Genomic DNA, 12,000 nt, shown 5'->3' on the forward strand with positions numbered 1-12,000 from the left:
ACAAACAGAGTGTCTAATACCTTGACCATACACGCCACACGAACACGATGCGGTGAGCGACAAGATAAGAAAGCTGCAGCAGTACACTTCAACATAAACATCCCTTTGCATGCTTTAAACATGGCACATTTTACAGCCTGCACTTGATAAAATAAGCTGTAGATCTCTGTTTGACAAGGTTTAGGGTTGAACAAATATATATTCGTTAAAAGAGTGCTCCGAATAGCGAATTCATACATTTCTCACACTGTAAACAATCTTTAACATATATGAAATAACACATCTTTGGAATACTGTTTGAAAACACTCTCTCATTTACTATCAGGAAATTTGACTCTTCAGAACAAGTGTTAACACTGTCTTGGTTAATTTGTAAAGCTATTCAAGCTGTGAAGTACATCTGCACATTCAGTATATTTTCAATACTGTGCTTCTGTTTTCATTTTCAAAATGTTTTTATTTATACACTAATGTTTGACCTATGAATGTTCCAAGTTTATATGGAGCCAGCTGTTCTAAATTCTGGTTATACTGAGCATTCGTGCAAAACATCAGGTGATATCATTGGATATTTTTAAGGGGAAAGTTCACAGGAAAGCAGTTATGTATTCTTGTGATTAACACCACATTGGATCAAAACAGTCATGTCTAGCTCTCTGAAAAATACAGCTACTGTTTTAGTTAGCAGAACACTTCGGCTCTGTCTACATTATCCTTTTTTGCCAAAAGTTCCCACTGTTGCTACCACTGATTCAATTCTGTCATTGTGCTATGATGAACACTGCTACGTAAAATAAAAAGAGCTGAAAGCAGCGCTGTCAAAATCTTTGTACCCTTAACAACAAAACAAAACAAAAAAAAATCTCATTACATCACCAAAAAACCCCAACCAACCCAAAACCCAAACAAACAAAAAAATCCATTCCAAAACTCTACCCAACACTACAAGACTGTTTCTTAAGTAACTGAAAGTTCAGGAAATGCCAACTCCAATCCGCAGCAGATTTTAAGAATCAAAGTCCATTACAAGGTATTAAACACCCCTGCAATCCCACAGGGACTCAGCTTCTTTAATTAGGTTTTTTCTCCTGCAACAGCCCTGCAGCCCCATGCCCTTCCCAAAGCCCCTGTGTGGGAGCCTGCTCTGGGTGCAAAGCACCAGGTCACTAGGTGCTGCTGTCAGCCACCACTGCTGCAAGTGCTGCAGCTCTGCAGAAGGCACCACTCCTCATCCTCTGCCAGCCATGACTGAAAAAAGGTGGAAAGAAACAACACACTGAATGTTTTTCAGGCATGTCTCCTCACCTTCAGCATATCATGACTACAGAAGCCCAGTCCTGAGTGCCCTCTCAACTCCCACTTAGAATTCCAGGAAGTTTGGACTGGACTGGATCTTCAAAAGTCATCCAGATCAACCCCTGCCATGTGCAGGAACATAGTTCAGTAAAACAGATTGCTCAAAGCCCCATCCAACCTGATGTTGAACAGCTACAAGGATGGGGCATCTACAGCTCCTCTGGGGGAACCTGTTTCAGTGTCTCACTATTTCTCTTTGAAAAAATTCTGCCTTATAGCCAACCTAAACCTACCATCTTTGAGTTTAAAACTGTTGCTCCATTGAGCAGGGAATCTAGGTGTGACCCAACACCAGGCTCCAAGCATCAGGTGGGCAGAAGACAGCTTTCCAGTCCTTAACCTCCATTTCCCAGGCTCTAAGGTCTGATACATGCTGTAACAAATGGGAATCTCTCACCCATGAGCCATTTTTCCATTTGGGTAATAGTGCTTGTTCTTTGCTTCACACTGCTGTATAAATGGTCAAACGGCAATGTTAAATGATCAGTAGGTGGGCTGTACTTTACAGCATAGCTGTGCATCTGCTGGGATGCAAGTAGAAACACACAATGGGACTGTTTACGTCCCAAGTAAATCATACCTTCCTCTAACTCCCTACAAGTCAGCAATGAGGCAAGACGACCTAAAAAGAATTGTGACTCCATGGCATGGAAAGTCTAAACAGCACCTTCCTTCCTCTGAAATCACAAACACCGCTCAGAAGTTTTAAATATAAACTATAAGAGAGAGTGTAACCACTGCAATGCACCGGGCTAGACCCAGCAAGGACCCACAGCTCCCTGGCAGAGGTACAAGCCTGCAGCAAGCAGTCCCAGCAGGAGCTCAGCACAAGACTTCCATGACAGCTGCCCAAGTGATTTTCTGCTAAAGCCACATTGAGCTGGAAGAAAATTGCCAAAAGAAGACCTTTTTATAAGAAGTGATTTAGCTTCAAATTTTTTCTGAGGGAAAAAACTAGGAAGTTCTGCTTTTATTTTTACAAAAAACTTAAAAAAAAAACCACAGCTCCACACCTGTGTTTCTAATTCAAAATGCAACTTTTCATTTATTTACAGATTAAAAAAAATTGGCTTAAAGTAAATCAAGACTGGTTTGGCAACACTAGCTTTTTACAATTACAATAAATTGTTGTTGTTATTGCTGTTGTTGTTGGAAGAAAAAATTGTGTGAAATGTTGAAGTCTAAGACTGTAAATTTTCAAGCTCTGAAAAGCTTTCACAAGACAGACAATAATCCTACTAATGTCACACTGTCTGGTTCCAGTAGCTTAGTCCAGATGACAGTCAGACTTGGATAAATTGCTTACATGAACATCACCATCCACTAATTTCAACAGTACAGGTTTTGAAGAGCAGCATTTCCAGGAGCCACGCATCTTCCAGGGCTCCTAGCCAAAGGCAGGAGGATGACTACCATCCCTCAAACTCCAAGTCCAGAGGAGCTGAGGACTTCTAAAAGACCATTTGCCCTTTCTTTAATCACATTTTCAACCAACTTCACACTAGCAGGCAGCTACTTCAAGGAGATTACGTAAATGAGGATCTCAAGCTGCATTGGTTGAAAAGCAAATATAAGGTTGCTCTTTGGCACTTGGGAATCTGTCTTGGCATCAAAGCCCACTATACAAGGCTTGGCAGAAGTCAGTAAACTCATTCCCATCATCAGCTTCATGATTTCTAATATTGGCCTGCTCTGGACACACGTGGAGGACACTGCTCACATGCCGAGCAAACGAGGCTGTACATAGCCAGCTGGCAGCACAGCCAGATCTGCAGCATCACACACTCCAGTTATTCCCTCTGAGTAGATGTCTTGACCTTTACAACACGTGGCCAAGAGTATAAACAGATGGGATGACAGTATGAATAGTATGGTCCCATCAATACAATCACACAACATCCCTGATACATCTTGGTTGCCTAATTTTGTATCTCCCAACAGCAAGCACAGTACTGGGAAAAAGGCAGGTGGGCTGATCAAATCCTTCAGATGAAAAAAATCACCTGCTTTAGAAACACATGTAAGGATGTTGGAGCACTGCTCCCCTCCTGTGAAAAGCTGTGCAGAACAAAGGCATATTGCTTGCACCTAAGGTGCTATGGATTTGTGCAAGATCATTCCTAGAAGGAAATCTGGTAGCTAACTGCTGCCAAAAAGAGGAAAAGCCTGTTTGTAAGACATCACATCCATAATGTGCTGCTTTATGGGCAAGGGGAGAGAGAGAGAGAATTTGTACAAGAAGTCTTATATTTACCTCCAAGCAACTTCCTTGCACCTAAAGAGAGCATCCTTGCCCCAGCAGACACTTGAAGTCTTACAGGGAGGATGGGGATTGCCTGGAGTTTGACGATTCAAAAATAGAAGAGGTTTTCACCACAACCTCAATTCAAATAGTGTTGAAGCTTCAGGGCTGATGACTGCAGGACTACCTAGCCAAAGGTGAGCTTCTCCTCAACCTTTTGCACGAAGCCCTCCCAAGGGACCTGTGGGTCTTATGATAAAAGGGAAAACCCTCTCTCTAAAAGTAGAGATACAGTGAATCAGTGCTGTTAGATACTAACATTTGTATCAGTTAATATTTTCATTGATACAAAAAGTCACAATGCTGAATAACCAGGTACCACACCCCAAAGCACACCTTTTATGATCCTTATCTCTGGTGGGTTTGATGGGTTCAGACTTGTCCTGCACAGCTATCAACAGCCCCAGATTTGGGTCACAGCAGAAACTCAGACTGCCACTGAATTCCTTGGGTTTGACTGTAGGAAGTGTACAGCTGCTTCTGCTCTCAGTGTGGATGCCAGGATAGAAAGACATGGGTGAAGACCTTGTTCTGACACAGGATTACTTCACAGCACCTTTCATGATACACAAATAATTCTGGATGCAGGTAAAGCAGCAAAGTCTTTGAGAGTCTTGTTTTCTGCTGCTTCACACAGCATGCACTACTCTGAAGACACCAGCTGGTGAAACAGGGGATGGAGTGCAGGTCCCCTTCACATCAGCACTGATGTGCCTGAGAACATCAGGGTCAAGCTGTCAATCCAGCATCACTGCCTCAAGAGGGATCTCCATACCAACCCCGGGCTGTTCTGCCAAGAGGAGATAACCTTATCTCGTGCCATGAGGAAGGTACTTTTCCCAGATAGGAAATATTAATAGATGTTATTCTCCCAACAGTACCGTGTCAAGACACAGTAGCACACATCTATATCAAGGCTGTTCCTACAAGAAGGGCTGAACAGTTTCACAAAGATGCCTGCTGGCCCACAATGCACTCCCCAGCCCCACAGCCCTGCTGTACAGACATTTCCACAGCACAGAAGTGTGGTACCCTGTTTCGTCAGTGAATCCATGCAGATGTTTCCATCTGTGCTAGCTATCCAGACTTCCTATGTGGGAAATGAAAAGAAACAGGCACTTGTTGGATGCCTCATCCTAATGGAAACACCCAAAATAGACACTTCTACGATCATCTTCCCAAAAAAGGGACCATATTTACCAAGGACAGGTTATGTTTTCTGTCAAATTATTTTTTGGTATTTAACACAATCGATTAAATTTATTATCTAAATTATCTGATCTGGTTTATATCTCAGGTGATTTTGCTTGTAATGAGAACAAAAAATTATTTCTCCTCTCTGATACTGCTCTCCAAGTGCTTTATAAAACTAAGTGCTAAGCATCTCCTGGAAACCCCGATCACACCAAGTTCCCCTATAATCAGCCCTTCTGGGAATCATTGCCCACACCTTGCAATCCTATGCATACTATGATACAGACATCACCAGGCAGGCAAGATAAATCCCAGACTCCCCATTTCAAAGACTGATATTTCTTGTCCTCCCTGTAATACCGCAGTCTCTGTGTCTGAAGTACCTCCTTTTTAATTTTTTAAAAAACCCCAAAACAAAATAGAAATCATGTCCAAGAACACCATCACCTTTGAGACTGGGACAAGCCTGCACTGCTTGAATAACCCGAGACCTCACCAAAGTCCTCCAGCTTTGCAAGACCTCTGCAAAGAGGACTCATACCCTGAGCACATATGGAAACATAGCCTTCCCCAGACAGAAACACATCTGCTGTATCCCTCGACTGAAGAATGTACGTTGGTCAGAAAGGGCTTGAAGCTCTGCATGTTCAAAACCAGCACTGACTACAAGCTAGTGACTCTTTTTGGGCTACAAGGCTGGGAAAATTAAATGCACTTTTATAAGAACATCAACACCTGCAAAGTTTAATGACAAAGTCAGACTTCTCTGCACAGCTGACCTAGCTAATGGCTTTCCAGCACAATGAGATGCATCAAACTTTTGTCTAGTTCTGAGCTGCAGCAGAAGCAGCATCAGCACCTGAAGGCAGGTCACTCACACTGACTCGACACCCACACAACTACATGCACCTGCATCCCCAGGTGATACCATCCACTCCTCACCCTGAGAGAAGAGCAAGGATTCCTCACATCTCTTTGGCAGTTGCCCCTACAATAATGGAAGGGGAAGCCTTTAAGGTTGAACACAAAGTTCTTCATAAGTCAGTTTTAACTGAACAGAAGTAACTGTATGTATGGACACATGCAGAAAGCCCCAACTAAAATAATTCTGGCAGTGTCCACTTATAAGTAGACTCCAGCTGTGAGTTTTCAGGGTTGTTTGACACGTACTTCATTGGAATAGTCAGTATGTTTGAAATCAAGAGTTCTTCCCTTTCTGCTGTGATCCCACCATCTTTTGCTGCATTTCTGACTTCATCTAATAAGCTACTTTGACAGATCACAAGCTGGCTTTCTCACATCAAACCTTTGGTTTCTATATTGGAATATAACCTTAGGCTTCCTCTAGTTTTCCTCTAGACCTGAATTACCATTAAATGGAAAAGTAAATGTCAATAAACAGGTGAAAGACAAAAAAAAAAAAAAAAAAAAAAAAAAAAAAAAAAAAAAAAATATCCCTGGTATGTCAGAGAAGCCACAGAAAACAGCCAAACAGCTGTTCAGTCCCAGCCCATCGATTTGTCAACACTCTGGTAACAAACAATCACATTAAATGACATTATAGTTTATGACTCGAGATTTGGAAGTTGATGAGAAATTTCTACAGCTGATTCATGCTTCCTGAGATGCATAACTAGCATTTCAATTGCACTATCTTATTACATTACATGAATAACTTTCCTCATTGTTACATAAGTTCTAGATTCAAATTATCAGAACTGATTTGAATCATATGAGTGGAAGGGGTCATTTTCAAAAGAAACACATACTTTCAGGTCGACCATCTAATAATATTCTCCTGGTGCTTTATAAACAGCTAATTACCTTTTAAAACACCACATGCTGTCATTTATCCCTGAAATCAGCTCTTTTGGGAGCTGCCTAGCCCCTTGCAGGCACCTTGTTTCACATCCCTCAAGTAAAATGTGCCATGGGGGTTGTTAACAGACAGCTACAACCAGCACCACACTTCTTAAATTTACTGCTCCGAGTAGAGGTCCTGAAAGTCCCCAAGGTAAAGAACAGAGACAGAAGCAGCAGCTCTGGGAATTCAAAGGACAGAGAGGTTTTGGGAGGCTGGGAGGGAAGAAAAACAGAGGCAGGCGCCCTTTTGGACTTGAAATTGGTACAGTATTTCCCAGATCTCAGCTTCTGAGCTGAGAAACAGACCACGCTGGCTTCATTGATGGAAAATTTCACGATGTCTCAATCAAATGCATCTGAGCTCTGAGATGGCAGCACCACCTAAACATCCCCGAGCTGACTTTAAACAAGGCAACTGAGACCCTGACAGGTACACAGCTGGTACAAGGAGGCAACAGGGCTTCACACTCCTGGAATGTCTGAGCAGGAGAATGTAAGAGAATGTAAGGCAGCCCAGCTGTACCCAAACAAGTTGTGGTCACCTCAACTTCATTGTAGACAAATCCTTCAACAACTATTTGCAACTCTTCTGAGCTACTACGTAATTTCCATCAGGTACAAAAATTAATCAGCTCTTGTTCTAGATGCACACAGCATGGTACAAAGCTATTGAACACCTGTACCAGCACTGGGAGTGCCGAGAAATTTCCTGCTGCAGTACCATATCCCTGCTCCAAATGAGTAAACACACAACAAATTTAACTTGGCTTTTTGTTTTTCTTTTGTTTTAAAACAAGACAAGCTGTTGTTGTTCTGGCACACAGCTCTGGCAGCACAAGTAAAAAGGCAAAGTTTTCAGCTGACCGGTTAAGACACTTGAGCTTCACAGGAATTCCCTAAAAAAAGGAACTGTAATTTGCCAACTGAAATATTTTCATTATCCACATTAGGCAGAATCTAATTACACTGTTTCCTTACAATCGCATAGTACCAAGAGCTCCTTTAAGTAAAAAAGTTTAATGACTTTCCCACTGCAGTGCCCGCCTCAGAGCCCTTCACATCGCTGACAGAATGATTTGTCTGAAGAGCAGGTTCACGTCTAACAGAACTTAATACAAGATTTCCACATGATACAGATTTTTATCATGTTCCCATGCTCACTCACCGAAATAACCTACACGGAGTCACATATTCGCCACCACACTAGCTCTGATCCCTTAAAATAATAATCATTTTTAAAAAAATTTAAAAGGAGAAGATGAGGACACTGTGAAGTAGCACGCTGGCTGTACTTCGTTCAAGCCAGAAAGGCATCTCTGCGCTGCTGGACCTTGCATAGAGTTAATGCAACCTGCACTCTGGCATCACCCCAGCTCTGCTGCCCAAGAAGCAGAGGAGGGTGTGTTTAACTCTGAACTACAGGCTCTGACCACTACCATCGGAATAAGGACTACTAAAGATAATAACTAATCTCTTTTTTTCTTCCTTCTTCTCACTCCCCCCCTCAAGGTTTTGCATACTGGGACATATACTTTTTCACTGCTTGCACGAGGTTTTGCCCTTCCCCGAAGCGAGCTGCCCTCCGGCCCGAATCCCGCGCAGCCCAAGGTGGGGCTTGGGAATCCCCTCCCGGGGTGTCCGCGGGTCGGGCGGGCGGGTGGAGCGGCTGGTGGACTCCGCGCAGCCCGGGACTCTCTCCCTCCCTCCTTCCCTCGCTCACCCAGGTTGACGAAGCTCATGACCATGTCGGCGTCGTTGAGGAAGGCGCTGTCCTGCGGGCTGGGCAGCGGCGGGGCAGGGGTCTGCGGGCGGCCCCCGCCCTCCGCGCCCTCGGCCAGGGAGTGGTAGAGGTCCAGCATGAAGCGCGGCGCCGCCGTCAGCCGTCCCGGCGGCGGGGCCGGCGGCTCCCGCGGCAGCGGCCGGGGGCGGTGGGGCAGTCCCAGCACCGAGAGGATCTCCCGCTGCATCTCCCGCTTCTCGTGCGACTTCAGCCGCCGGTAGAGGAAGCCCGAGGCGGCGGCGGGCGGCGGCTCCCCGCCCTGGGCGGGCAGCGCGGGCTCGGCGGGGCGGCAGGCGCCGCTCAGCAGCGCCCAGCAGCAGCACAGCCAGGCCAGCCGGCGCGGCATGGCGCTCGGCCGGGCGCGGGCGGGCCGCGTCCCCGCTCCCCGCTGTCCCCGCTGTCCCCGGGGGCCGCCCGCCGCCCTCCAGCGCTGCCCCCCCGCGGCGGGATCGGCCCGGGCCGGCGGGGGGCGGCCAGGCCGGGGGGGCTCAGCGCCGGCCCCCGCCCATGGCCGCCCGCGGGGCACCGCGCCCCGGAGCCCCCCGCGCCCGCCGGCGGCGCTCAGGTGCGATGGGGCCGCCCCCGGCCCGCTCCGGCCGCTCAGCGCGCCATGCCCCTGCCCGGGGGAGCCGCGCCGGGCCGCGGGGGCTGCGTACGGGGGGAGAAGGAGCAGGGTGAAGAGCCGAAAACTTTTCTCGCCGCCGGCGAGTGAGAGAGCGAGCGAGCGGCTCCTGCGGCGGCAGCCCCGGTCCCCGCGGGCTGGCCGGAGCGCGGCTGCCGACAGCGAAGGCAAATCAGCGGCGCGCCCGCCTCTCGGCGGGGCGGGGGGACGCTCCTCCGGGGCGGGGAGCGGCGCAGGTAGCGCGGCCCCGCGGGGCGGACGGGCGGGGCCCAGCAGGTTGAGAAGCGCCGGCCCCGTCGGGTGTCTCGGGCTCGCTGCGCTGGAGCGGCGCTCCGCCGAGCTGCGGCTCCGGCCGCCTCTGCCGCCCCACTCTGCCCGCTTGTTTCTTGTTAAAGGAAGGGTTTCGGCCACCCCTCCTGCCCCCAGCGGGTGTTGGCTATTTGTCCTGAAAATAGGTGGAGTTTTCTAAATCGGAATAAGCGTTGCGGTTCGGTTTAGCAGGTTACGGCGCACCGCGCAGTTTTTGTTTCTGGAGTGCCTTGCGGAACAGAACTGGGAGCTGTGGTACATGGCTGGGCGGACCCGGGTACCCCCCTGCCAGCCCTGGTCCGTGGAGTGCCCGTCTGCAACATGTGGAGCAGGCTATACTGCCAGAAAAGACCATAACCCTGCCTGCAGTAATGCTGCAGCTCTGATTTCATCACTTTCATCAAGGAGTGAAACCGAACCCAGACACCATCCAACACTCCAATAACAGCAGTTTGGTTGAGTGAGAGGCAGCTCTTCCATACCCTGAACTCTGACTTCATGGATCTTCCTCGGACTGGATGAGTAAAGCCAGTCTAGTCTCACTGAAGTCAGTGCAATTGCTCTAGGTTTGAACTGAGATAATTTCATAGGAGTTGGCCCGAGAATGATATCTGGACCATTTGAAGTCACTGGCAAAATTTCCATTAACTTTATTAGAATCAGAATCTGGCAATAAGCTCATATTCAGTTTTCCAGAGACACAGCTGAGAATATTCAGGACAAAATACGGTATTTTCAGAAGTGGAGGTTACACTGAGCCCTCAGGTCTCTGAAAGCAAGGTTACAGATCTGTGCTTGAACTGCACCACTTAAGGAACACTATAATGCTGGATATTTTAAAACCTGTTTTAATAGGAAAAGGGGCATCTATAAGGAGATTTGAGCATAGCAGTCATGGGGGTGGGAGGGAAGAATATGCAAGTTGCTTTTGCAACTGTCTCTCTCTCTTTTTTTTTTTTATTTTTTTTTCCAGATTGTGAAGACACTCAAAATTTGAAAATGGAGATGCATGTGACAGCACAGAGCCAACATGCTCCTTTTGCTGTAGGGGACCCCACTTCCTTCATGAAAGAGGTCTGTGTTTTTTTCAGGAAGGATTCAAGAAGGCAATGTCCAGGGAAATTTTTGTACTGCTGGTTCATTTATTCATTTTTCTCAAAATAGAGCAGTGGGGCGGCTTTTATTAGATGAGGAGGTCAGGGCTCACCCCCAGAGAGGAGGTGAGCAATACACCTTTCCTTCTGTAAGGCAGTGTGGGATCCTGCTGGGAAAACCCAGGTTCCCAGGAGCAGAGCCCGGTGCACAGGCTGTCCCCTTGGTGAGCTGAGAGGGATGCAGGACATTTTGCAGCCCTTTAGGAAGGGCGTCTGGAGGTTGGGAGGAAGTGCAGGAGCCCTTAGGTGAGGGAGGGACGTTTCCTAGGCGGGTACTTGTCCCGCAGGTGGCGGGGGAGGAGAGCAGCCACTTCCCACAGGCATTCACTTCCCGCTCTCTGAGCTCGTTTGGGTGTAGCTCCTATCGCTGTGTCCAGAAAAGCTTTGTAGCCTCGGCTTCCTGTTTTGATAATGAGAGAGGGAAGTGTCCCATTACACGGTTATTGCTGAAGAATTGAACCCTTCCATCCGAAGTGTCCCCTGCTTCTCTCGAAGACAGGAAGAGAGGGTGCACCTTTAGCAACAAAGAGTATCAAACTCTGGAGCAGCTCTTGGGTGTTTCTGCTCCTCTGATTCTCAGACGTGTATCACCTTTACGTTTTAATTTGAAATAGGGGTTACTGCAAAAACAGCAGCTGTTATAACTGTTGGAAGCATTCGGGCATCTGATTTTAAAGTCTGAGGACAGGGACACACAGCAAACTTTCCAGTACTTCCCTCTTAAGTTACCTTATCTGGTGGTAAATTCCCTCATGTAAGTGGGAAGCTAATGCCCTCCTTAAGAAGTCATTGCACCTTGTTAAATTTAAGTGTTCCACTTTTTTTCCAGAAGCACTTTCCAGAGCTGTACGTTACTTACGCCTGGAAATGCCTCTTGCTTGTGGCTGTGAATGCTTTACTGCAGGCTCAGTCAATGCTGAAAGTTACAGCATCCCCCAGCAACTCGATGAGGCTGAAAAGGACTAAGTCTCCTTCCAGAGGTCACATGCAGTGACTGCTTTCAGATATTCCTGCCATCTAAAAGAGCAAGTTTCCCAAAAGGATTTTAGAACTTTGGATGAGAGCTGCGTATCTAATTCTCTGCAGGAATGCAAAGCTCTGTATTCTACAACTGCTGGAGGCTGAGACACACACGTTTTAAGAGTTAAACACATATTTTAGAGCTACCGGCAGGATTTTTGATTTTTCTCTGCCAAGAAGCCTTCGCAGCATACCTGCTGTACGAAACTCTATGGTAACACGTAATTTCACTCGAGTTTTCGCTGTCAGAGCTTCAAAAATGCTGCGAATCCAAAGTTTGGGGTATGGTGCAAGTCACCGGCTTTCCCTGCTCATGATGGACATCTGGTGGCAAAATGGAGAAAGTCGGGTCTGTTCCTCGAAGAATCCCTCGTTAGCGAGTTAGCAATAAAAGTTTTTT

General features: G+C 47.0%; 1 protein-coding gene across 1 annotated transcript in view; it reads right to left on the bottom strand.

Moving 5' to 3' along the window:
• The window catches only part of BMP6 (bone morphogenetic protein 6), a gene marked incomplete at both ends in the record, with an annotated part of 86,186 nt that extends 77,345 nt beyond the window's left edge, over positions 1-8,841 (bottom strand). The window contains one exon of the mRNA XM_083880627.1: positions 8,436-8,841. Within this exon, the coding sequence (XP_083736753.1) occupies positions 8,436-8,841 (406 nt within the window). The remainder of the gene's footprint in view (positions 1-8,435) is intronic.
• Positions 8,842-12,000: the final 3,159 nt, after the last annotated feature.

This window comes from Zosterops lateralis, assembly GCF_965231275.1.
Source record: "Zosterops lateralis genome assembly, chromosome: 1".
NCBI lineage: Eukaryota > Metazoa > Chordata > Aves > Passeriformes > Zosteropidae > Zosterops > Zosterops lateralis.